The sequence below is a fragment of the Anarhichas minor genome, unplaced genomic scaffold, assembly GCF_050575085.1.
Source record: "Anarhichas minor isolate MPS153535 unplaced genomic scaffold, ASM5057508v1 ptg000074l, whole genome shotgun sequence".
Classification (NCBI taxonomy): domain Eukaryota; kingdom Metazoa; phylum Chordata; class Actinopteri; order Perciformes; family Anarhichadidae; genus Anarhichas; species Anarhichas minor.
Window position 1 is genome coordinate 6,942,908 of NW_027466520.1, and position 26,538 is coordinate 6,969,445.

At 43.5% G+C, this 26,538-nt stretch overlaps 2 protein-coding genes across 2 annotated transcripts; one reads left to right on the forward strand and one right to left on the reverse strand.

Annotated features, from left to right (window-relative positions):
• Nucleotides 1-11,157, forward strand: LOC142937791 (1-phosphatidylinositol 4,5-bisphosphate phosphodiesterase delta-1-like). The gene is made up of 15 exons (XM_076080880.1): nucleotides 1-31; nucleotides 1,029-1,187; nucleotides 3,535-3,763; nucleotides 3,920-4,049; nucleotides 4,156-4,384; nucleotides 4,480-4,681; nucleotides 7,966-8,110; nucleotides 8,215-8,367; nucleotides 8,961-9,110; nucleotides 9,193-9,349; nucleotides 9,448-9,564; nucleotides 9,668-9,846; nucleotides 10,196-10,331; nucleotides 10,437-10,586; nucleotides 10,751-11,157. The coding sequence occupies exons 1-15, from the start codon at nucleotides 1-3 to the stop codon at nucleotides 10,840-10,842; spliced, it is 2,259 nt and encodes a 752-aa protein (XP_075936995.1). The 3' UTR covers nucleotides 10,843-11,157.
• A 389-nt stretch (nucleotides 11,158-11,546) lies between these two features.
• Nucleotides 11,547-24,630, reverse strand: vill (villin-like). Its single transcript, XM_076080418.1, has 21 exons — nucleotides 24,586-24,630; nucleotides 23,372-23,410; nucleotides 19,818-19,901; nucleotides 19,578-19,652; nucleotides 19,258-19,457; nucleotides 18,807-18,915; nucleotides 18,365-18,475; nucleotides 17,547-17,752; nucleotides 17,382-17,460; nucleotides 17,199-17,297; nucleotides 16,929-17,082; nucleotides 16,616-16,716; nucleotides 16,341-16,478; nucleotides 16,068-16,226; nucleotides 15,642-15,821; nucleotides 15,366-15,511; nucleotides 14,767-14,911; nucleotides 13,415-13,603; nucleotides 13,074-13,142; nucleotides 12,535-12,870; nucleotides 11,547-11,660 (listed from the first exon to the last, which is right to left on the reverse strand). The coding sequence occupies exons 1-21, from the start codon at nucleotides 24,628-24,630 to the stop codon at nucleotides 11,547-11,549; spliced, it is 2,778 nt and encodes a 925-aa protein (XP_075936533.1).
• Between the last annotated feature and the right edge of the window lie 1,908 nt (nucleotides 24,631-26,538).

The window sequence follows — 26,538 nt, forward strand, 5'->3', positions numbered from 1 at the left end:
ATGGAGTCAAATGGCACAGCTGGGAAACACGGTGAGTTGGTGTGTGGTGACGCACAGATTTATACCGCCTGTTGAATTCTTCTACTACTGCATCCAAGAGCTCACCTGTTGAAGTGTTTCACATGCAGGGGGGGAAATATCTAGTGTACTTATGTTTGTGTGATTTTTGGCAATAAGAGTTTTTGTGACTTTATTTCATCTGTATCAAAGAGTAGCTTGGACGTTTTTAAAAGAAAAGAAAATACATGTATATAATGTTATGACTTCGAGCGTCATAATATATGATCATACATGCTGTGTTCCTCCCTGCCTGATGGTGGTGCTGTATATTGTGACCGTGTTTCAATGCAAACTGTTATAAAGCACTATAAGCAAATACTACTTTGATATAGCGACAAACTGTTGCACCATCTTGTTTTGTTTTGCTCAACCCTTTCTCTACCATACATGAGTCTTTTGGAGCAGTTACTTACTCACTGGAAAAAAACAAAAAGCACCCCCGCCTCCCTCCTAGGTTGTGTGGGAAACTTCCTCATTACCTAATTCCTCAGAGGCATTTCACCTTATTCTAGGCATCTTCTTGCCCTAGCTTGCCTCACAGGGTGTAGGCGACCTCACATCTGAAACTGATTACACTGCAAAAGAAGGAATAAAAGAAAACACATCTGATTTTCATAAACTTCCTTCAAGGCCACAGATATGGGAAGTGTTTGTTGCTGTTCTCTTTTCATAACATAGACCTGGTGGGTGACTAAGGACCTCTCCTTCATGGTAAAGTAGATAATATGAACAAGGAAGGAGATGACAATCAATAGAAGCTGCCACTACTCCCAACTTTATGAACTTCTCTGGAGAATCTATTGAAGGAATTGAAAAGCTGACAAACATTTTGTGTGTTGGAAACGTACTATCACACATTTTTCCTTAGCAACAATGTCATAATTTCCCTCTATATAAACAGCCCCTTGCTAGTGCATCGTACATTAAACAGCATTTAAATTGATTAGATTTGTGTATGACCCCTGCAGGTTTGGAGGGAGATCCAGATCTACAGTTCCTGCTGGTCGGCGGGGAGCTGATCAAGATTCGCTCGAGGGCCTGGAAGAAGAACCGCTTCTTCAAACTGCAGGAAGACAGCAAGACGTTGTGGTATGAGTCCCACAAAATATTCAGGCGGAAACATACTTGTGAGTGTTGTTTTCTACATGAGTTACATCTTTTTATTTACACAATGCACAACATTTGGAGAAGTTCTACAAAGCCTAGGATCCTCCTGAGTTCCAGTTTGTGTGAGTTTTTTTCACTTGGGCTCGTCCAACCCACTGTCTTCTTGAGCTGTTCATTTGTCTGCTATTATTCTGTCAACATAGAGTTCTCCCTTCAGATCTCAACAATAGCCTCTTGCAAATGCACCCCTCAAATCCCACTGCTACTCCAGAATATATGAGCGGTGCATATACTCTCAAAGACTGACTGGAAAATACTAGTGTTTGTCCATGTGTGTGAGAGAGATTATTTCCCTCTGATTTCTGGTGTAGTAAGCCACTGTCGGGGTGTGAATGTATGGATGCGTCCTCTGGGCCTCTCTGATCTCCCTCCAATCCCGGCGGCGGCTGCTGCCACCAGACCTGATAACCTCTGTCCCGAGCCTGAACCTTGAACAAACACTGAAAGACAGAGCAGTGCGCCTAATATTCCACTTACAGACACAGAGGTGATATCGATTGATACGGTTGTGTGAACGGTCATGTGTCAAAGCTGATATTTAACATGACCAAACTAGCTGAGAGTCGGGCCTCGAGGTCACAGTCATTTCCTTGTTTACGGAGATAAGCGTGCATGTTTTATTGCTTTCCTGTGGGCTCGAGCTACCCGCAATTACCGATCAACTCTAAAGCACGTATTGTTTTTAACCAAGAGATTCTTCTGCTGTTTCACCGGAGCAGAAGTTGTTTCATTTCTACAGACACATTTCCATGAAGTGGCTGTAAACCATCCACTGAGTGAGAGAAATGCCCTCCACCCACTTCTCACTTCTCATTAGTCCCAATAGACTGTAAAAAGCTCCTGTTCTCTTTTTCCCACGCTCTGTGACTGCCATTTGCCTTGATAGCATTCACAAACACAGAGATACACAGGCACGTACACACTGTCAGGATCACATGAGGAGGATAAATATAACACATTTCTCATGATACAACTCCCTCATATTACTGTCAGTCTGCTATTTGGCACAGAGATATAAAGGTATTGATAATATTATCACATCAGAACAATATTCATGAGTTCATATTCAAACAAGTCTGAACAGATTTGGTATGTAGGCGGTTATTGTTTTGCATGTCATTTTCAGTTTCTTAATTTCCAACCTCGACCCCAAGCTGAATGGGAACCTTAAGGTCGGACTTATACGACAGCATATCAGGACTATTGTAGGTATATGGGGGAGTAATATTCAGAGTAACAACTTAGAATTGCCAAGAATACATTTGTAAATTATAGAGAAAAAACTCACAAATTTACAATAAGTGTATTCAACATAGGTATTCAAGAGAACGACTAGTCACAAGTGCATCTCCTTTTTTAAACAAGCATCTAAGAGCATAAACTAGAGCAAATGTAAAGTGCAGAAACAAACGAATACAATAAGTGCAACAAACTAGTATGAATACAATAAGTGCAACAAACTAGTTGCTTAGTGGAAGGTTCAGGGTAGTACTTCTTGAAGAGGTGAGTTTTCAGCCTGCGCCTAACATTTTATGTTTTGCCCACGTGTTGCCAGTGTGTGAGGCGAGAAGATCAAGTGAGGCCGAACTGCATCAAACGTTAAATGCAGTTATCAAATCTCCATGGAATGTGTTTGTGTTGCCAAAGGATCCAAATGTTCAGCAGACAACAACAAAATGTCTGAGCGGCCATCTCTTAGACCGTCTCTGAGGGCTCTTAATCTAAAAACTGTTGCATAGTTCAGTTTTTGGTAAACAAGATTCAAGCTCAACCTACTGTTGTTATGTACCATGTTTACATGACATGTAGTAACAAATAATTCTGTTGTAGAAGATCCTATCTCACCACCATTTATGTCTGATTATGTCTCTTATGATAAGAGATTTGTTTGGGAGGAAAACAACGCATTTTGCATTCATCTTCTCAGTTGTTCCAGACTACATAAAGTTTTTTTACTTATAAAACTGCACTTCTATAGTGAATCAAATAATGTAATGTGATGGGAAAGGGGTCGCTCTTTGTGTCTTTCAGCTCTTTCAGTTTTGGTTTTGTAGCCCACAACTTTACAGCAGACAGACAAAGTCAGCATCTAACTAGAAGTTTCCACTATGGAGTGAATTAGTTTGTAAAACATATTATTACTTGTATTATTATTACAGATAGAGACTTGATTCCAACAGGATGTTGCATGTCAAACTTAACTTACAGCGTGTGGAAGTACTGTTTATACTTGTTTAAGACTCTTTCTGGGTGAATTCTAGTGTTTTGAGGGAAATCTCTAACGAAGCCCTTCATCTCTCCAAACAGTCTCCATCGATGACATTGATTCAGTGCGCATGGGCCGTCAGTCTGAGGGGCTTAATAAACACACCCACAGCAGTGTTGAAGACCAGTGCTTCTGCATCATCTTCAAGGGCCGCAAGAAAAATCTGGACCTGATGGCAGCCAACGGGGAGGAGGCGAAACAGTGGGTCAATGGCCTGGACAAGATCATGAGCAACATGCTCAACCTCAGCCGGCAGCAGAAGAGTGAGCAGTATCCTTGACTTCTGGGTCTTTTAGTGAAGGATGTGTTTGCAAATGTGTTTCCCAAAATGGAACTCCTGAGAGGAGATAAGTGCCTTTTTGCTGTGCCAGATTTGTTGTTTTGTTCTTAATCAGTTCAAATATAATTCTTAAATCTAAATGTCAGTTGGATCATCAACTGCATGCGGAAAGCAGACAAGAATAATGACAACAAGATGGACCTGAAGGAGCTGAAGCACTTCCTGAGACAGGTCAACATCGAAGTGGACGACACTTACGCAGCGGAAATTTTCAAGGTGAGTCGCAACAAGCCGTTGCATCCTGCAGATCTTGATATGTTATCCATAAAAATGCATAAGTTCGCCAAATTAAAAATCTAGTATGCGTTTCATCGTTTCATAGAAATGTGACGAGTCCAATTCAGGCTCCCTGGAGGGCTCAGAGATCAAGCACTTCTACGACCTGCTAACAGACCGCGAAGAGATAGATGTGATTTACGGAAATTACGCTACAACAGATGGTCAGATGAGCTCCAGAGACCTGCTCAACTTCCTGTTGACTGAACAGAGAGAGGAGGTGTCCATGGAGGACGCTCTCAAGCTGATTGAAAAACACGAGGTGGATGAGACAGGTAGGGCTAAGGAGTTTTATACAACACAGTATTGAGAGACACACGGTCACAATCCACATATCGTGTCATATTCACCGGGTCTGTCTGTCCACCAGCGAAGCAGAAGAAGCGCATGTCCAAAGACGGCTTCCTGATGTACATGCACCATGAGGAGGGCTCCATCCTCAACCTGGCCCACAAACCGGTGTATCAGGACATGCACCAGCCCCTCAACCATTACTACATCTCCTCCTCACACAACACATACCTGATGGCAGACCAACTCAAAGGACCCAGCAGCACAGAAGCCTACATAAAGTAACTACTTTCACTAACAAACTGTATGTAACGTTAACTGAAGGGGAAACTGCTACTTGAGTTCTGACAACAGCCATGTCAACATCCATCCATTTTCCTCCGCTTATTCGGGGTCGTGTCGCGGTGGCAGCAGGCCAAGCAGGCTGACCCAGACTTCCCTCTCCCCCGCAACATTTTCCAGCTCATACTGGGGGATCCCGAGGCGTTCCCAGGCCAGCTGGGAGATATAATCCCTCCAGCGTGTTCTGGGTCTTCCCCGGGGTCTCTCAGTTGGACGTGCCTGGAAAACTTCCAGTGGGAGGCGTCCAGGAGGCATCCTAATTAGATGCCCGAACCACTTCAGCTGACTCCTTTCGACGCAAAGGAGTAGCGGCTCGACTCCAAGTTCCGGAGCTGATGTCTGAGCTCCTTACCCTATCTCTAAGGCTGAGCCCACCCTACGGAGGAAACTCATTTCGGCCGCTTGTAGCCGCGACCTTTTCTTTTCGGTCATGACCCAGAGTTCGTGACAATAGGTGAGGGTAGGAACGTAGACCGACCAGTAAATTGAGAGCTTTTTCTTCCGGCTCAGCTCTCTCTTCACCAAGACGGTCTGGTGCAGCGCCTGCTTTACTGCTGCAGCCACACCGATCCTCCTGTCGATCTCCCGCTCCATCTTACCCTCACTCGTGAACAAGACCCCGAGATACTTGAACTTCTTCACTTGCGGTAGGCACTCCGTCCCCACCTGGAGGGAGCAATCCACCGGTTTCCGGCAGAGCACCATGGCCTCAGATTTGGAGGTGCTAACTCTCATCCCCGCCGCTTCACACTCAGCGAATGAATGCTGGAGGTCACGATCCGAGGAGGCCAACAGGACCACATCATCTGCAAACAGCAGAGAGGCGATCCCGAGACCCCCGAACCTGACATTCTCCACCCCCCGGCTGCGCCTAGATATCCTGTCCATGAAAGTCACGAACAGGACCGGTGACAAAGGGCAGCCCTGACGGAGGCCAACACCCACCGGGAACGTGTCTGACTTATTGCTGAGAATGCGGACACAGCTCCTACTGCAGTCGTACAGAGACCGGATCGCCCATTGTAACGGGTCCGGCACCCCATACTCACGCAGCACCCCCACAAGAACCCCAGAGGGACCCAGTCGAAAGCCTTCTCCAAGTCCAGTCGTGGCTCACTGGGTAGAGAGGGTTGTTTGGCAACCGCAAGGTCGGCGGTTCGATCCTTGGCTGCTATGTCTCCAATGACGAAGTGTCCCTGAGCAAGACACTGAACCCCTAACTGCTCCCCGGGCGCTTCTCAGCAGCCCACTGCTCCCAATAAGCTAGGGATGGGTTAAATGCAGAGGACAAATTTCGTATATATGTATATGACAATAAACTTAACTTAACAAAGCACATGTAGACTGGTTGGGCAAACTCCCAGAACCCCTCCAGTAGTCTTGCGAGAGTAAAGAGCTGGTCCACTGTTCCACGGCCGGGACGGAATCCGCACTGCTCCTCTTGAATCTGAGGTTCGACAAACCGTCGGAGCCTCCTTTCCAGCACCCTGGCATAAGCCTTCCCCGGGAGGCTGAGTAGTGTGATACCCCGGTAATTCGAGCACACTCTTTTTGAAGATGGGAACCACCACCCCGGTCTGCCACTCCATGGGCACTGATCCCGACCCCCATGCGACATTGAAGAGGCGTGTCAGCCAAGACAGCCCAACCGTGTCCAGAGCCTTCAGCATCTCAGGGCGGATCTCATCCACCCCCGGCGCCTTGCCACCAAGGAGCTTTTTGACTATCTTAGCTATATGGGATATGGGTGAGCCCACCCCAGGTCTTCAGGCGCTGCCTCCTCGCTGCCTGCAGAACTCAGCAGTTCCCCCCCCACTGAGAACAGCCTGGGGTAGGCCCTGCTTTCCCTTCCTGAGCCGTCGGATGGTTTGCCAGAACCTCCTTGAGGCCAACCGAAAGTCCTTCTCCATGGCCTCGCCAAACTCCTCCCTTGCCCGAGTTTTAGCATCCGCGACCACCGCAGCTGCAGCCCTTCTGGCCTGCCGGTACCTCTCAGCTGCTTCAGGAGATCCCTGGGCCAACCAGGCCTTGAAGGTCTCATTCTTCAGCTTGACGGCTTCCCTCACCTCCGGTGTCCACCACCGGGTTCTCGGGTTGCCGCCACGACAGGCATCGATGACCTTCCGGCCACAGCTCCTAGCAATAGAGGCTTTGAACATGGTCCATTCGGATTCCATGTCCCCAACCTCCCTCGGGATGTGAGAAGTTCTTCCGGAGGTGGGAGTTAAAGACCTCCCGGACAGGGTCCTCCGCCAGACATTCCCAGTTCACCCTCACTATACGTTTGGGCTTGCCGGGTCTTTCCAACCGGTTCCCCCGCCATCTGATCCAACTCACCACCAGGTGGTGATCAGTTGACAGCTCTGCTCCTCTCTTCTCGAGTGTCCAAGACATACGGCCGCAGATCAGATGATACGATTACAAAGTCGATCATTGATCTCCGGCCTAAGGTGTTCAGCAAGGTGCTAGCACAGAAGTCCAATAATGAGACACCACTCAGGTTCAGATCGGGCAAGCCATTCCTCCTAAACCCGCCAGGTTTCTCCGTCATTGCCCACGTGAGCAGTGAAGTCCCGCAGGAGAATTATGGAGTCGGCAGGCGGCGCCCTTTCCAGGACCCCTCCCACCGACTCCAAGAAGGCCGGATACTCCGAACTGCTGTTTGGTGCATAAGCACAAACCACAGTCAGAGCCCTGCTCCCCGCAACCCGTTGGCGCATGGAGGCGACCCTCTCGTTCGGAGAACTCCAACACAGTGGCGCTCAGCCGGGGACTCGTGAGTATCCCCACTTCCGCCAGCGCCCCTCACCCTGGGCAACTCTGGAAAAGGACAAAGTCCAACCCCTCTCCAGGAGCTTGATTCCAGAGCCAGTGCTGTGTGTGGAGGTGAGTCCAACTATATCTAGCTGGTATCGCTGCACCTCCTGCACCAACTTCGGCTCTTTCCCCGCTAGCGAGGTCCTTTCCACGTCTCTAGAGCTAGTCTATGCTGCCGGCGATCGGCTCGCCCAGGCCTCCGGCCTGACCCGCCGCCCGGTCTGCATTGCACCCGACCCCAATGCTTGTCCCTGCGGGTGGTGGGTCCACAGGGTGGCTGTTCCATGTTGTTTCTTCGGGCTGAGCCCGACCAGGCCCCATGGGCGAAGGCCAGGCCACCTGTTGTAAAAAAAAGAGCTGGAGTGTAGTGATCCCAGGTTTTCATGAAGGTTTTCTTTCCCTGCAGAGCACTGATGAAGAGCTGTCGCTGTGTGGAGCTGGACTGTTGGGACGGGGCTAACGGCGAGCCTGTCATTTACCACGGATACACACTCACGTCCAAAGTGCTCTTTAGAGACGTCATTAAAGCCATCAAAGACTTCGCCTTCAAAGTATGTTACATAACGATGATTGCATTTCAAATCCATCCCTGTTCTTCTCATTCGGACAGTTATGGAGAGCTTCACCTCAATGGTTATTTCCTTCGTTTCTCCAGACATCTGACTACCCAGTGATCCTGTCCCTGGAGAACCACTGCACCGTGGACCAACAGAAGCTCATGGCCCATTACTTGATCTCCATCCTGGCTGATGCTTTGGTCACAAAGCCTCTGGGCAACACCATGGCCACCAACTTCCCCTCACCTGAGGTGTGTAAATCTCAGCTCACTGATTCCTTTTCATGAAACATTCAAAGCCCTTAAGGCTTCACTCCCAAATAAACACCAAAGAAAATCCGCATCTGAAAATTTCACCTCTTAAGTTAATGAACCACTTCACTTTCCTGTTTACATTAACGTGACTATTAGATTTGTCTGGGAGACGAAGCTGATGAGATTAAAGTAAAACCCAATCCTCATTATGTGAGGACCAAATTAAACTGCTAGCACATAATCAAAATAGCATCAATCTCAAGCCTCTGCTCCTCCTCCATGTGGGTTCACAAGATCTTAAGTTTTGCATTTTGTTATCATTGCTCTGTGAGCTCTTTTGTTTTGTTTTTTATACCGTCATTGACCACTGACTCCTCTGAACTGGCCGGTAGGAGCTGAAAAAAGCATTTCCAGCAATCGGCAAGGCTAAAAACAAGCTTTACCAAGTCTGTTCCTGGCCACCAATAACATGTTTTTTTTTCCATTGAAAGACAAGAATATGCTTCCCTACATTTAGCTATTGAGTGGTACATTATGTTTATAAATTGCTTAACAACACATAAACACACATTTTATCGGTGTCTGTGCAGGAGCTGAAGGGGAAGTTCCTTCTCGAGGGGAAGCGATTGAACAATCTGGATGCTGCCCTCAACAATAGCAGCGTTATAGAGGAAGACACCGTGTCTGAGGATGATGAGGCTGCAGACTGTAAGGAGAACGGACAGAAAGCCAAATCAAAGGTGCGTCAAGTGTTAGTAATACATTTTTAAAATAAATGTGTTTACTTCAATGAAACCGAGCCGCTATCCTGTCTCCTTTTAGAAATCAAAAATCAAACTTGACAAAGAGCTCTCAAACATGGTCATCTACTGCAAGAGTGTCCATTTTAATGGCTTTGAACACGCCAAGGAAATGCAAGCCTTCTATGAGATGTCGTCATTCAAGGAGAGTAAAGCTTTCAACCTGGCTGAGACTTCAGGTAAACATCACAACTTAACTAACCCTAACCTAACTGACATGTTCCAGTATGATTTCTCATGAGCAGAGTATGAGAATTGTTTCAATGTGTTATTGTAGCAACTCCCTACATCCATCACAACATGGACAGACTCAGTAGGATCTACCCTGCTGGCTCCAGAACTGACTCCTCCAACTTTAACCCAGTGCCCATGTGGAACGTTGGCTGCCAGATAGGTACGCTCCCTTTACTATATGCAGAGATCCACTCATTAGCATATTAAGTGTTACAGTTAATAGTTAAGGTTTCACTCCCTTCTCTCTCTGATTTGGTTTTTAGTGGCGTTGAACTTCCAGACTCCCTGCAAGGAGATGCACATAAACCAGGGTCGGTTTCTGCCAAACGGTGCTTGTGGCTACATCCTGAAACCAGAATTTCAGAGAAGCCTGTCCTCTCAATTTGACCCCGGCACACTTTCCAAAGGGCCCTGGCTGAAGAAGAAGACCTTTAACGTGATGGTGAGAGTTTTTTGCAGTTTAACCCTAAAGAGGTCACACCAAAGGGACATCAAAGAACTAGCGGCGACAAAGGCCGACTGTTGTGTTGCCTCACGTCGCCTGTGTTGCACTTGACCACACTGCAAAGATCACAGACAACAACTATCTAGCGTGTACGTTCTGTGGCTGCGCGAGAGGAAAGAACTCTCTGTACAAGCAGGTAACGGTGGTCTGCATTCGCCATTCGAAAAGGGAAACAGGAAGACCTAGACAGCGGATATACAAGCCGTTGTTATGATACATACGTGAACCAAAGCAGTTTGTCGACCATTTTCACACCATTTTTGTCTTTTGTTTCTCGATACAAAAGGTGATCTCAGCTCAGCAGTTACCTAAAATCTACAAGGACAAACAAAATTCCGTCGTTGACCCTCTGGTGAGAGTGGAGATCTACGGCGTCCCGGCGGACAACGCCAGCAAGGAGACACACTACATCGATAACAATGGTGAGCGTAACCCATATACACATACACAGATATGGACACACACTGCATTGTTCAGTTTTCCCTCTGAGCAAATGTCACACGCTGAAAAATAATCTCTCCCTGCAGGGTTCAACCCAACGTGGAATGAGAATTTCACGTTTGACATCCACGTCCCAGAGCTGGCCATGGTGCGGTTTGTGGTGGAGGACTATGACTCAATGTCCCACAATGATCTCATCGGGCAGTACTGTCTCCCGCTCACCAGCGTACAGAACGGTAAGAGAGTCCAGCTTAAACAGAGTTTGAACAATCAAAACAATTTGATAAACAATAGCAAGATGTAAATCATATGACTGTTCTTTTTGTGTTTCTTATAATGTATGAAGTGTTTCTTACACTGATTTGCCGACGAAGCTAAAACTCACTTCCTTTTTTTCCAGGGTATCGCCACGTCCCGCTGCTCACCAAGAGAGGTGACGTCATCTGCTCGGCCGGACTCTTTGTGAATCTCATGCTCATAGACGCCCAGTAGGATCGCGTTTGGATAAACCTGTGTGTGACACGTGTGTGTCTGATGCTTTTCATGGTTTTATGTGAAGCACTTTGAATTGCCTTGTTGTTGAAATGTGCTCTACAAATAAACTTGCCTTGCCTTGCTCCACAATGTTTGTCAATGTTTTAATGATAAATATTTTTGACTATAACATTATGAGCATATCAAGAAATGAACTGTATCATACACAAATCTGCTTTTAACATATTGAGCATTAATTCATCTTATCAAGTATTTCATGCCAAACTAATATTTTCTATCGTACTTGTCTTGTCTCTTGTATGAATTTGCACAAGCTCTCAAATAAAACCAGCAGAGTCCCTCATTCAAGCTTTTGTGTGTTTATTCATCATGAAGTGATTCAGCCAATAACAATAATATCCTGAGGAAGATCAGATCATGGAACAATTAGCATAAAACATTGAAAAATATGGATAAATATAAAGCACAACAATTGCAAATAATCTTAATTTAAGTGTAAATTGTGTCCTTGATTTAGTATTTATTCAGAATCATATCAATAAGCTAATTCTAACATCTGTAATCACTTTAACTTGGTTTATGGTGGAAAACAGTCAGAAATAAAACAAAAATCAGCTGAAATGATCAAGGACCGATCTTGTCTTTCAGCTAACAGCTAAGGTTTGACATTGTTTCCCTGTAAATCCAACGGTGCATGTTTCTCAGAAAAGTCCTGCTTTTTTCTTCATATCACTCTGCCTCCACTTTGGCAGGCGCTTGAAGTCTGAGCGAGTCGTTCCGAGCAGGTTCTCAAAAGCAACATCAGAGAGGTAATCCTTGAATCAGAGCACAGAGGACAGGAAACAGTGAGACTGACCTCTACTGTACTCTCTGTGTTAATACATCAGGAAACACTCACTAATTATTACTGAATCACAACATCGTTAGTGAATCACATTTACAAACATTTTTGAGACAATGGGGTCCTTGGCACAGACTTGTAAACGGGCCCTCCTTACAGGTGAGCAGGCTGAAAAGAGACAGTGTCTCTTTGATGTCATTTTGCACTTCTGTCTCTTTGTAGTATTTTTGTGTCTGAAATTATTGCATATCTTTGTAGTCAGTTTGTGTCTCTGTTGTTACTTTGTGTCTCCTATTTTTGCAGTCATTGTGCAACTTTCTTGTCAATTTGTGTCTCTTTGTAGTTTTTTGTTTTGTTTTAATCTTTGTAGTTGTGTTGTGTCTACTTGTCGTGGTTTTGTGTCTACTTGGTGTCATTTTGTGTCTCCAAGCACTGATTTTGTGACACTTTGTATTAATTGTATGTCTCTTTGTAGTTAATTTTGTGTTTTCTTGTAGTTGTTTTGTGTCTATTTCTAAACAAACTGAGTGAACAGCTTAACTAATCGTGTGTTTGTGCTGTACTGTATTTCAGTAAAATGTTACCGTATAGCCTTTGTATGCCCTGCAGCTGTTTTACTGAATGAACCACAAAAGAAATAATAACATTAGAATTGTATTTTCGCAGATACTCAATATTAAGACTCTAATCCGGATACGTAGAAAAAAAACGCGATCAGGACATCTCTGATTTTAACTGAGCTGTGACTTTCCAACAAGACGGCACGTTCACAAAGCCACGTCTGCAGCATTCACACCTAGCACATAATGACTTCCATGCTTTTGCAACATCCATAATTCTTTACCCACCTCTCTCTGACCGGGGTCCACTCCCTGTGGCAGCTCACTGGGTGACTTGTTGACGATGAGCTCTGGGTCCAGATACATCCCAGAGCCTCCAGCAGAGGGGGACACAGTGCCACCACCTGCGGATGATGGACTGAAGCTCGGGGAGGGGGCCAGGGTCATGGACACAGAGGTCTGGGCTCTCTGAGTTGACGGGCTGGTGGGAGTAGAGGGTCTGGGGGACAGATCAGCTCCGTGGAACCGGTAGACTGGAGGGGAGCTCGTGGGGCCTCCTGGAGCCCTGTAACCACCTCCACTAACCCCAACAGGACTCTTATTGAGATTAGAGTTGTTCAGATCCTGCAGACGTAGTACATGGGTGAGTGAAATCATATTTTTGGTGGATTATTACATGATGTTTTGGAGAAAACATAAAAATTGTAAATATTCACAGATTAGTAACAGTATTATTTATCACATTAGATACATTAGTCGTTATTACATTTGTGATATTAGTATATTTAGTCAATTAATGAAATAATTAGTGTTAATCAATCACTTACAACAGTGATCTGTGAGAGAGATGCTGGATCACTCAGCTTTTTTTTCATCTCCTCATAAGACTTTCCTCCCTGTGGAGAAAATCAATGAGCCAGGATTGAAAATTCGTAAGCATGCAGGGTCATCTTCATCGTCAAACAATCCATGAAATCATCCACATCTGCATCTTCTTTCTCATTTCTAAAATGATTCACATGTTTGTGTCTCTTCTCAATCATCCGTGCTGATGTAATGGAAATGCACATTCATAATACCATTACAAGTTATTGAATCATGCCGCATTATTGTGTCAAGAGTACTCTCGTGCCTCTCGCTGGGATCAAAGAGCCCATTACAAACTCACGCTCCACTTATGAGGATCCCAGGCATTGAACCAGCCGGTGAAGGTGGGCGGTTCATATCCCTGTTTGACAAAGACCATGGGTGTGTCGGGGTCGCGGCCTGCAGGGTGAGTCCTCAGGTACTCCTGCGCGCTGTTCCACGCCTCCTTGGTCTCGTACTGGTTGGCTGAGTTTCCAACCCACAAGAAAATCTGAGGTGTTTTGGAGAAAGAAGAAAAATAAAGATAAATCCCTTCTAGAGTACCGTGAACTAAGTGTTTTCAGCCTTTCCATAATGTTGTCAGACACTTAAAATAACAATCCGAGCCTGTCAGTAGCAAAAACAAGCACATTGGCAGTGAGCAATTGCACAATGTGATTAAATTGCAACCTGTCTACAGCCTTCTCCCTCAATACCGAAGCAATTTCAAAAACTGTTGTACCATATTAGTCACTTGGACACAAAAATATGGGTCAAAAATACTTCCCAACATTAGAGAGGAAAATATTGTATATTACTCCACGGATTGTATTGCTTATTATTTGTCATCGAAAATATATAGTAGGAGCGTAGGTACAGAGATGTCACGGTTCGGTTCAGAGTCACGGTTTCAAAGATGTCGCTTGGGATTGAGGTAGCACACTGGCAACTTTATTTTACTATTTTTAACTGTTCAATCAAACTCTGGGCTTCACCCCAAACCTGTTTATGGATAAATAAATAATATTATTCATCTTTTTGGTGCATGTTGACAATGAAACCAGCGACACTGCAATTACAGGGCTCCGACTGGAACAGCTACCAAGCCACTCTACAACTGGCTTTATTACTTTTTCTTGACATTTTTAAAGAAGTATGTTTATATCTGAGCTGATCGAGCGCCCCTGTGCCGGGGGCAAAGCAGTCTCAGGGTCGTTTTTCAGCTGTCTGTCTTCATTTACGTGGCATGGATGAGCGTTTACAACACGTTCTCTGTCTCCGTCTAGTGGAGGAATATTGATGCTGCACCCATGATAAAGGAATGAGCCGGTCCAATGGATTATGGGTTTCTTTAAATGGGAACATATACAATCATAGATCATTGATTTACTTTTTAAAACTAAGCCAAGAACAGCTGTATTTAGATTGAATCAACACCTACAGTGATATGTAAATTAAATCAAATGCATTTTACAGTTACCTGGAACACTTCAAATGGTACAGATGGTACCTAAATGTACCCAAATGGCCAATTTGGAAATTCTGCCTCAACATGCCCCCTCCAAAACCCCTCCAACTTTGCTCCGCTTCACTTTAATAGCATCCGTCTGTGCACAGGCAACGTTCAGATGTCGTGTTGTGGTTTGATTTGTTTGTTTTGTCTTTGCCTCTCACCTCCTCCCAGGTGTCCAGCAGCATGACATCGTCTTCGTCCAGGTCACTCTGAGCGTAGTCGTCCACCTCGGTCATCCTGAAATTACCTATCTGATTGGAGCATTCAAACAGCCGGGGACTGTGAGGAGGCTCCTCCCTCTGCAGTCTGAAACAACACAGAGCTCCGACCGTCATTACAACTGTGTAATCTGTTGTGTGTGTGTGTGTGTGTGTGTGTGTGGGTGTGTGTGTGTGGGTGTGTGTGTGTGGGTGGGTGTGTGTGTGCAGACTATATTTTAGATGACATTGGGCATATTCCACTGACCTTGATATAAAAATAATCCATGGAGATTTGAGTGTAAACTTATTAATGTTTCTAAATATGATTATAGAGCCTTTTGGACGAGTTTTGGGGTCCTTGTTTATATGCTGTTGTAATTGTTATTTTTGCCTTTATAGTATAGAGTGAAAAGAAAATATATAGAGAACAACAAGGCCTGGTTGAATGCTGATAGCCGTTAATATGTGTTAATTAAGCCGTTAATTTCTGTGGAGATTGCAATAATTTCACCAAAAAAAAGAGCCGGATTCAAAGGTGTGATGTTGCTGTCTATGCTTACCTCTTGTCACAAGCATAGGGAGCCTTTCCTCCCAGAGCTACCCAGAATTCAGCTGGCTCCTGGCCCTCCATCACCACCTGCTTGTCCTGCTTGGACAGCACATCAGACATCGCTCTCCCCATCACCCTCTCATCCCCGCTGCAGCCCTGGAGACGCACAGAAGCAGACATCAAACAAACAGGGATTTGTGTGAAAATGCAAATACGCAGACACAAATTCACATTTCCATTTGAGGCTTTGCCAGCTTGTTACAGCGCTCCAGAACGAAGCACGTACCTTTCCATACCACAGGTAGCATATGTGGTCGGTCTTGAGCAGGAAGACATCGTTGGTGTTGAGAAACGAGGCCCTCGCCAGCACTTCAGTGGCCTTGGTGTTCAGCTCGTTAGTCCCTCTGACCTGGAAGAGCCTGGCACCTCCGTCAGGGTTGACCACACCGGGTCGGCCCGTACCTCCCTAAAGACACACACACACACACACACATATATATATTATGCATGCAGGGATGTAGAGTGGACAATGTAGGATTCATGTCTTTATGATATTTTTAACACTTTGAGAGGTAAAACATTTCATACTGTATTGCAGTAATAATTCCTCAAGCCTTCGACTACAATTACAAAAACAGGATGAAGGCCTTTTTTGTATTTGGGCGTTACAACCAGCTAAAAAAAAGACAATCTTCAGTGAGAGAAAATGCACCTCAAAAATGACGAGTTTGCCTTTGAAAATAGCAAGGAAATGGCGAGGCTCCTTTCCCATGACCACCCTGACCTGGACCGGGGCTCCATTGTACTTGTTATCAATATTGACAGCCTGGTAGGCGCAAGCTGTGATCTCATCTTTGGTGGCATGACGGCCCTGGTGAAAGAAACGCAAGTTAATAAAGAGTAGCTGTTCTTTTTGATTTATTTATCAGTGCCAGAAAGAGTGACATAAAAACAAGGACAATATTCCTACTGTGATGCTACTGACCTGCCACATGTAGAGTATGTACTGCCTCTGGTTTGATATTTGATACGTGTACAGCACCAAGTAGCAGTCTCCTCCATAAAACTGTCCATAAGTATTTGGATTTACTTCGGCCACCTCCAAGTTCTCGATGCGCCACACCTGACCCGTACGTGAACATTATCAAAAATGTAAAGAAATAAAATGATATCAATATATTAATAAATACAACAGATATTAAATCCATCTGCCATTTTGTGGGTTTTTTTGTATTTTGGCATTAGACAATGTTTCCTCACCTTAACATCTCCAGAGGCGTCGTCCACCATTCGCTGCTGCGCTGCCAGTTCAGGACGTGCGTGGAGCTCCATCACATCAAACTTCACTTGGTCGACCTTTGCTGTATGGACCCAAAGTATTCAGTATTACGCAAGCTAATAAGAAATTAAGAAAATAAATAATCATATGAATTATATACAAACAAAATATATTATTTTATAATGAAATTGTAAATAAATAAATATTGAAATAAAAACTGCTGAAATTCATTTAAAAAAATACCTACAATATGCAATTTTATTGTGAAAAGAAGCAGGTTATGTATTATGTTACCTATCTTTCCTATGCTGTAGGTGGTACCAAGACCCTGGGTTTGCCCTTTATCTGTCCAGGATTTGAACAAGTGCTTGAACATTGCTGACTCTCCTCCCTCAGACATCACCTTCACACTGGTGCTGGATGGGTAGTTCTTGGCTTTGATGTAGCCCTGGTAGAAAAGTTGATCAATTATTACTGTTTAACTTGGTGATCCTGGTGAAAAAAGAACCACCGTATTAAATAATGATGTAGTTTGATATGTAGAAATCTTTGAAGTAAACTCACCACTGCCCTGTTGAGAGCTTCTTGCCGCTCCTCCTTGGAGGCCTGTTTGCCTTTCCACACCATCACACTCGAGCCTCTCTGGTCCACGATGTAACAGTCCTGACAGTGAGAGAAAAAGAGACAATGAGCATGCTCTATATAACAGTCTCTGAGGAACATGTTCAAAGGATGAAAGAGAATTACAGAGGAGTGCAGCAGATCTTGGGTGAGGGGCTGTGTGGCCACTTCTTGAACCACGAGATTCCCGTTATTTTCAAAAACGCTGAGGAGAGAGGAAGAACAGAGTATGATTGTGTTCAACATTCCAACACGTTGCAGCAATGATCCAACAGATCAAGAGGTCCTTACTGGTAGAGTCTGACGCTGGTGTTCTGCACCTGGTCGGGTTTGTCATCAGGAATGGCCTCCTTCAGCTGTCCAGTTCTTTGGCCGAGCACCGCCATCATGACTTTCATGAGCTCTGGGGAGTCCTTCTCATCTCCTCCCTCCACCAGACCAATCTGAGCTCGACCTCCTCGCTCCCTGTCCCGGATGTCCTGAGCCAACAAGACTGCCTGCAAACAAAGACAGATTACAGCTTTTTTTTTTGCATATAACAAAAAGCATTAATGGTTATAGACAGGTTCAACTTCCACAGAACAATTGGTTTATGTCGTTAGGACATCAAAAAGATAAAAATAGCAGATTTATTGCTATGACTGAGAAATAAATCTAAAATTAAGATTTTAGGCTAAATGTATATCAGATTATGTCTTTGTCATAACCCTTTTTGTCTAACTTCTTTCCCCTTTGCTGTTATGCTTCGCCACTAATTGACAATTATTGACTTAATATATAAAGATTCATAACAACTGTATCTATACCTTCATTTGTATTTGCTGTCCCTACTTTTCAATGACTGTAATGTGGACAATTTTTCTTTTTTCCCCAGATTTTATTTGGAAGTAATTTGGTTAGAACCAACATTTACAAAAAAAGGAAAAATCGAATCCAATTTAACAACAACTATATTAGAATATTGTGTTTTTTATATTAATGCAAAGTCTCATGTGGAAAAGTCATTTTTAAAAGTTTTTTGTATTTCCTCATGTAGCTCTTTGGCGGTGGTGTAGCAACAACGTTAGTGCATCACTGCTCTTTTGTAACCAATCAGAGTGCAGGATTACCTTGAGCTTCTCTCTCCTGTTGCTCTGGGGGCCGTTCCACTGCACGATGGCTTTCCCCATGTCCAGCAGGAATATATCTCCATTGTTAATGCTGTTCCATGACACCTCCACCTGCACACACACACACACACACACACACACACACACACACACACATGCCAACTTTATCATGATGGAGAGTTATTAACCTTTTTTCAAATGAAAAGGACATGGTGTCATAAAACCAATAAAAAGAAAACAAATGTTAGTCAATTATTAACTAAATACCACACAGTCATAGCACTCGACAGCCAATTAACACCTACTTTGACAGCTATGGCAACAATCACGCCATAATTTGTTCAAGAGGGCGTGCCGACACCCCTTTAGGCTGTGTGAGACCTTTGAAAGTGGGAGGTACAGGGCAGGCAGCATTAAGCCCTTTATATTCTACTCGGCATACCTCTGTCGCTGTGACATGCTTCCTCCCTTTGACGTGCAGCAGTCGCAGGATGTTGTAGACGTTTGTGTCAACATGGTGAAAACCGGAGGCCACTCCACCCTTCTTGTAGCTGTGGAGAGATCAGCGCACGTTACCAAAGTGCAGGTGTAATAAAACAACTATGAAGAACACACATGAAGCAGGATGACTGCAAAAGCACTTGGCTGAATTTGTTATTTTGGTAATTTTGCAATTTAACCTCAGTGTGAAGCAAAAACACGACGAAAAGTCAGCGGTTAATGAATGTTTTCTTTGCTAAGCTGCCTCAACAAAACAAGTGCAAATTGTGTCATAATGATTTCATGCAGAGGGATTACTGTTCATGTCTCAGGAAGATTACAGCATAAGTGTGTGTGACTATTTGGTCACCACCCCGTTCATACACACACCAGATTTATTTCCTATGACTCACATGAGGCCATTTTTGAAGTAGCTCCTGAACCGTGGAGACTCATTATCCTGCACCTCCCTGTGCTGGACTGGACTCCCACCCAGGTGCTCGTCCAGCTGGGTGACGTAGATGGCTGCTGCACCTTGCTCATCCTGAGAAGAGGAGTTTCCTATCCAGTAGTGGATGTCAGCCGACTGGCCTGAGCCCTTGTTCTGACTTATCTGGTGAAAGATACAGATGATAGAAGACCAACACTTGTACACATACTATCAAAGCATGTTTAGGTCACATGCCTTCATTAGTGTTGAGCCTCTTGAGAAATCAACCAGTTTTGTACTTACATAAAGAACAATGTAACAGTCTCCCTCAAAGAAGTTACCAAAGCCTTGAGCTGGAACAGGGGCCATCTGCATGTTCTGAATGAGAAAACAACAAACATGTTGGATATTATGAAAAATAAGACCAGTTTGACCAGTAACGTCCACACACACACACACACACACACACACACACACACACACACACACACACACACACACACACACACAGTAATATGATATTTGTTCAAAGGGCTGACTTACATTGATAGTCCATATCTGCAGGCCTGGCTTTTGCCTGACATTTCTAAATGTGTCTTGATTGTCATCACTCATCATTCTGCTAAACTGAAACAAAGACACATGTCAGGTTCATCCTATGCTGTGTAAAGAAATATAATGATTTAAGACACATTTAATGTAGGTGAGATGTAAGCAAACATTACACAGAAACTTTAGGTCACCATGGTGACATTCCATGTCAATATTTAACTTTTACTGCTCCACAAATATTGATGATCTTATATAATGAAACCATGAAACATCACATAGTTACAATTAGTTCCTCCTCAACCAACTATAACATTCAATGATATAATACATAATAAGAACGTCCACAAGGGCCCAATACTGCATCAGCAAGTAGCCTACTTTTTAAGTAGATCGTTCTACTAATATTTCTAGATTTTTACTTCAGTAATTGTTTGAATGCAGGACTTTTACTTTTAAACAACAATAGCATCGTATAACTTTTTAAGTTGATCGGGCGTTTCCACATCCAGCAGATACGGAGCACCAGTTTCTTAAGAGTTGTGTTTCTGGGAAAATGTAAGTCCAATACATTCTCTCTTTTTAGCTCTGGTTTTGTTCTCCAACAACTCCTGCTGGAAATATTTGGGTAATTAGCTGCTAAATGCTCCGCTATGTTCATTCATATAACTTCGTCTGCCATTTAGTTCTCAGCACGTAGCGAACAGTTGGTTTTTAGCATTTGTGCTACAGAAAAATGTGTCCTTACATAAGGGTGAATCAAAACAAAGACATGTGAAAGGCTCAGCTGAGGGGAAACTACTTTGAGAGCACGGTAACGCTTCTGCACCACCGCTGCTTGTCTGACTGTATTAAGTGTTAGAACCTTTAACAGAATATTATGAAACACATATTTAATTGCAACTCCTCCAACAGCATTTTTGAAGCCTCCTACCCCTCATTGCTCAGTTCCCTATCTTTTCACTGGAAACAGATGTTTCTAAAGTGACAAGTGAACCATTTCAAAAGATTGGATCTGTGACAGCGAAACACCTCTTTAATGAGTGTCAGCTTGGCACCGCAGCAACGCACGTTCTGCAATCAGCGGTGCTTAAACGCCTCTTGACTCAGATATCAGAAACAACAGCACTGATAAGCAAACACACCAGCTGAGCCGAGAAAATATACAGGCTTAGTGGTGACACGTGGAAACAGGCTCGGTGGGGATGCTACGCTGCCAGCAACATATCATGAATGCAAATACAGGATCCGTGAATGTATGATGTGATTGGGAAATAGCCGGGGGAGCTGTGGTTGCAGTTATTCTCCAGGGAAATAGATCAGCTATAATTTATTGTCTCACACAAACATTAATCTTTGCTCCAGGTGGAGAAATGAAATGCCTGGCTGGGCAGTGATTGATGGAGTGGGTGGTGGAAGGTGAGGCAGATCAGGTCAGCTGTACAATACCAGGATGTTAACCACACCCTTTATTAATACTATCAAGGCTCAGGTTTTCAAATAATCAGATAAAAAGAGGTGACACACAGAGCAAACAGAAAAAGGGTTGAGATTTTAATAACATAATAGGGCTTGGGCTAAAGTTGCAAAAGCCTTCTTCATTTGGTGTGTGAGTCTGAGGAGGACAGAGAGTGTGTAAGACTAAGTCAAAAATAATTTTGCAATATCTCACAATATACAATATAATACATAAAGAGTTGCGGCTCTATAAGCAGCTTTACAGCAAGATTACGTATCCACAGGTGGCAAAAGTAACAATTAGGTGATAACTAATAGTCGATGCTTAATCATCGTGTAACCGTGGCCACGTTTGCTAACATTAGCTACCATTAGCTTCCATATAATACTGGTCATACCAGACCAAGTGAGGCTGTAGCAGATTAACTGCAGAGTGTACTAAATGTAGCAAAGAGTGCTCTTCTATTGCTTTTTTTGTGTTATTTCTTCATTCAAAAGTTAAATAATCTCACTTTATTAAAGCCAAATTCTAAAGTCTGCTACCGAACTCTTTGCTTTGAGTACATACTTTTAATTACTCTAATGCCTAGTTCACACTACACGACTTAAGCGCTATAGGTGTGAACTTTCGTGCAAGACCCGGGATGAGGGAAAACCCGGGGAGGGGTCGCCTCACCTATAGCCTCCCTGTGTGAGCTATGTGTTGCATATGCAGTTGTTGTTGTTGCACCATAGGGTGTTGGATGTTTGCATGACTAAACATAACATATAACTCAGTGACTGATCTAGGGGAAACAGAAAAGACTTGTGGAAACAGGCTAATATGTGAACATGTGTGCCGACGACAACATCAACAAGCATGACTGCTTCACGACGGTAAGGTAACGTAGTTTGGACACCTCGTGGGGGAGTCCTCCTGGTGAAAGATCTAGTGTGACGTCAATGGCCCCTTCCACACTTCCTACCCTCTACGTCTGGCACCATTTTTTCAGACCACACCTATTGTCAATCTTTGCCTTCATTTTGATCACAACTTGACTGCATCTTGCACATTTGGGACGATATCGCGCTGACAAAATATGCCCACAAACAGAAATAAACACCTGGCAAAGTACTCAAAACCGCCTCTGCGGCAGTTTCCACTACAGCAGGTGTCCCCAGGACCACATTGTGCCATGATGACACACATACAGACTCACAATGTGAAAACAAAAATAGCCACTCGCTGCTGCGGCTGGTAAATATTCAAAGGATAAAAACAATTACCTCGCAAACGATTGTAAAATGTTATGCTTAAAATTATGCCAAAAGACCAGAGAGGATTTTTTCTGGTGCTAAAAAACGTTCATCATCATGTTCCCGACATCCAAACATCTATTGACCCATTTCCTTTTTTTATCTGGGCAAAGGAGTGGCCACACCCATGCCGAGTCCACATTACAAACTCTTACTAAAATAACAGTTTCCCTCAGTGTGCATGTAATATCGATGATTACGTTTTGATGAAATAACCCTTTTATTATTTAGTTTATTATCTCACTTTCACTATAAAAAATCACAACATAAACAAAGACTAAATCTTAATTGATTTTTAGTTGGTTGACTAAATGACGTAACTAAATGGCGTTGCTGGTTGTTCAACATTTTGGCCGTAGTGGCAACTCCCTGTTAATGAAAGACAACCATTGTGCTCTGCAATCTGATCTGCCTAAAAATATATGAAAAACAAATAATTTCTGAAAAGATCAATTGAACCTCAGCGTTGCTTCCATTACTGTGACAGGAAAGACTGGTTCCACCCCAATCAATGTGCAGTGTCCATTGACTCAGCTTCACAATGAGCTTTGTCAGTGCTCTAAATACATGCACATTTGTTCACCTCCAATTTATATAACATGATGTAGGTTTCAAAACGCAGCATTGGGTCTGTTTTAAAGATATTCTTTCAACAAATATGGTAATGAAGATGTCACCCTCCCCAAACTGCAGTGATTCAGATAAAGGAAATAGATAGGATGGACGATCGACATTAAAAACAACTGAAAACAGTCGAGAGAAAGCTCTCACCAAAACAAAAGAATGGAACTTACCTTGTGTTGTGTCTGGCGAAGTGAAGGCCTCGCTGTCTCCTACAAGTTGTGGAGTTAGATCAGTGAAATTAGGTCTTTATGCAATATAAGTACTGCTGGCTTTCCCTCCTATGTACAAGCTGGAGTGTGTGTGGCAGAGAGGGCTTGGTTTATTTGTCTCCACACCCAGGTCTGAACACACCTGCAATTTCCTGCCTCAATATTTACACTATACAACAACCTTGATACGCCCCTCCTTACATTGTTTCCCAGCCCTTTCTGAAATAAAGGTGTTTTAAAAAGGAGGCTCTGGCTTGTTGTAAGGATTCATGAGGAGAGCCAGACTTGCAGAATGCATCACAAAGTCAAGACACTTCATCTACAATACCTGAATTGAGATGGACTCGAGCCTCACTCGAGGGTCCTGATTATGCTTCCAGCAAGAGTCGTGTTTATGTTCGGCCGAGCCCTCAGCAGCGCAGTGGACATTACAGGGGCCACTTGACACCAATTATTCATTCAACAACTGTTACAGCTAGCAGATGGGGGAATTGGACTCAAGGAGCTCCGAGGGGTATTGGAAAGGAATCAGAGGCTTTCTGTGGCTAAGTCTCTCGTTCTGTGCCCACTCACACAGACACTCGAGGAGGAACGCTTGACATTATTGAAGGTTTGCAGCGCTGGGCTTTGATCCCCCAGCAGAGCAGGCATTGGCAGCGTGTGCTAAAATGTGCTTGCTAAATGTGGAGAGGTATTAACATGCTGCATCCAAAGTGATTTTCACACTTTTTTTGGAAGTATTAGACAAGAAGAGTCTTTGCAGTGTGTGTGGATGTTAATCCGTAGTAAAGCCCTGCATTGTGTGTAAAGAAACGGTGTAAATCCATTGTGGGCGAGTTGCTTTTACAGCGAAGGATACCCTTGGAACTAATCCCTTTGAACACTACATAAAGCATCAAATCCTGCTTCTGCTTTTGCCCCCACAAACATTTTCAAACTGTGTGAACAATCTGTAAACTTCTGCTGTTGCACGTTGCAGTGAGAGCATGAATCATGGATGGGGCTCCCTGCTGATGTTTTCTGTTCAGGGATACATCTATTACACTCGTCTTTGTCTTATTTAGTTCACGCAACCCCTGCCAGGGAATCTGAAAACAGATCTGTTACGCAAATACCCTGGTTTTCTTGTTAACCAACAGCTTCAAGTCAACATGCAGGCTGAAAGTTTTTCTTACCTTCGACCACGGCTTTCCATTTTTAGCTTCAACCCTGGACTCCATTATGAAAAATGTATCATTTCCACAACCTGGTGAACTTCAGGCTTGAACAATGAGCTCTGTAATGCCTAATCCACAGCTGCAGTTAAAGCGGCTGCTACGTAAGCGGAAGCTAAAAGTTCACATCAAGATATCATATGAAGCTGAGCTCCTCTTGGTTGCACATTAACCAGTTTTTCTATCCATATTATGAATGCACCTGCAGATCAGACAATGGAGCTTGGCCCTTTGTCGAAGAAGTCAGCAGTGTCCTTTTGTGCCCAGTTAATGTTTAAAATGGCCCTGAATGCATACATTAAACTATAATAATATAATATATAATACATTATCAAACTTTAAGCACTTTAAGGACTTCTCATCCATGGGGCTTTAAAACAAACAAAATTAAATGACAACTGAGCCAACTGCTCCTGCTGACAAAGATCATGTGATAGGATCCAAAGCTCCAGCCCAGCTACTAATTGAACCTCATGACTGAAATTGTTTTGTCAACTGCTGTCTCCAAGGTTAAGAAGGAACTTTGAACCTCAAACTTGTGACAATTCAAAATAAAATACCTGTTTGGATGTAAAATGCAACCTAAAATATAAAAAAAGTAGCCATGCATCTGATTTTCTAGCCAACAGAAACAAGCTGTGAACACATTGACATATCATCTCCTCTTAAATTGATTGTTAGCCAACAGTTGCTTATTTACACATTCAGCTGAAATGGAGCAACATCACCATTCATTTGGAGTTGTGTTTCTGACTGTATGGTATGGCTCGCCTCGATGCCCCATGTTGGGCCAGTGACGGCTCTCTCTAACCATCAGTGGTCTTCAACTCCTCCTCCTAGTATAGACTTAGAACCTCGACTGAGGTAATACCAAACTATAGAATTACATCATTGTTGTTGTTTGACTCTGCCGAGCAGTCACGTTGCAGTTTGCCAGTTTCCTAAACTCTCCACAGATATTGGCTGTGGAAAAACAAAAAATAAGTCATAGTTTAGCTCTTTTGTTGGCCTCCACTAACTCCTGAGGGAAATATTTTAGCTGCTTAATGCTTTATTACGTTTACCAACTAGAGGCTACCTTTTTCTGTCTACTGTTTGGTGCTGAACAGGTAACGTACTGATATCACTGAGGGCGTTTTAACTAGAAAACAAATATAGCAGCTTTACGGTCGGTTAGTCATTATACGTTGGTACAAACTGACAGTGTGCAAACTTGCAACTTTAATAATGTTGTACAGTACGATTTCAACAGCAGTCTTTACAATGCACCCAACCCTCTGTTCCCCCAATAAATAGAATCTCATGTTATCTAAGCTAATTATTATATCCTCAAAAGTTTAACATCTTTTGGTGGACGGCGATGTCATCACAAAGGTTTCTTTTTTTCAATAATAAAGTGGGGTTTCAACGTCTTGAAGGATTATCAATTTACAGTCACTGTCGGGGATCAAATGACGTCATTCAGTCACACATCACATTGAATTGTAGAAATCTTTGGTAAATTTAACAATTCAATGTTGCTAAACTCAAAAGCAAATACTCATCCTGGTCGAACAGGCTGGTTGGATACATTTCTAGAAAAAAGTCGTTTCTGTTTTCTCAGATTTCTCAGACAATTCAGACTGAATTCCAACTTCAATTTAAGGATTTAGTTAATGCGTATTTTGAGATTTGAGTTCATATGCAGCATAAAAATGTGCACCCCATAAAACCTGACACAACAAAATCAGCGCAGTAATGAAGGCACTTCATTCTGTAAGAGAAGATAAATCACAGTTGTTTGAATGACAGGTCAGACGAGATACAACAGCCTGCATAGCACAGCTCAACACAAAGAAACAAAAAGAATCTGTCTATTGGATTATTTTTGGTAACTAAAATATTACTTGATAGAATAGTAAAACCTCCACTCTC

Coding starts and splice junctions, on each gene's coding strand:
- LOC142937791 (XM_076080880.1), top strand. CDS start 1: ATGGAGTCAAATGGCACAGCTGGGAAACACG. Junction 8,368..8,960: donor CCAACTTCCCCTCACCTGAG/GTGTGTAAATCT, acceptor GTGTCTGTGCAG/GAGCTGAAGGGGAAGTTCCT. Junction 9,565..9,667: donor GAACGTTGGCTGCCAGATAG/GTACGCTCCCTT, acceptor TTTGGTTTTTAG/TGGCGTTGAACTTCCAGACT.
- vill (XM_076080418.1), bottom strand. CDS start 24,630: ATGGAGTCCAGGGTTGAAGCTAAAAATGGAAAGCCGTGGTCGAAG. Junction 23,411..24,585: donor ATGGAAAGCCGTGGTCGAAG/GTAAGAAAAACT, acceptor CACAACTTGTAG/GAGACAGCGAGGCCTTCACT. Junction 12,871..13,073: donor CTCTCTCACAGATCACTGTT/GTAAGTGATTGA, acceptor CTACGTCTGCAG/GATCTGAACAACTCTAATCT.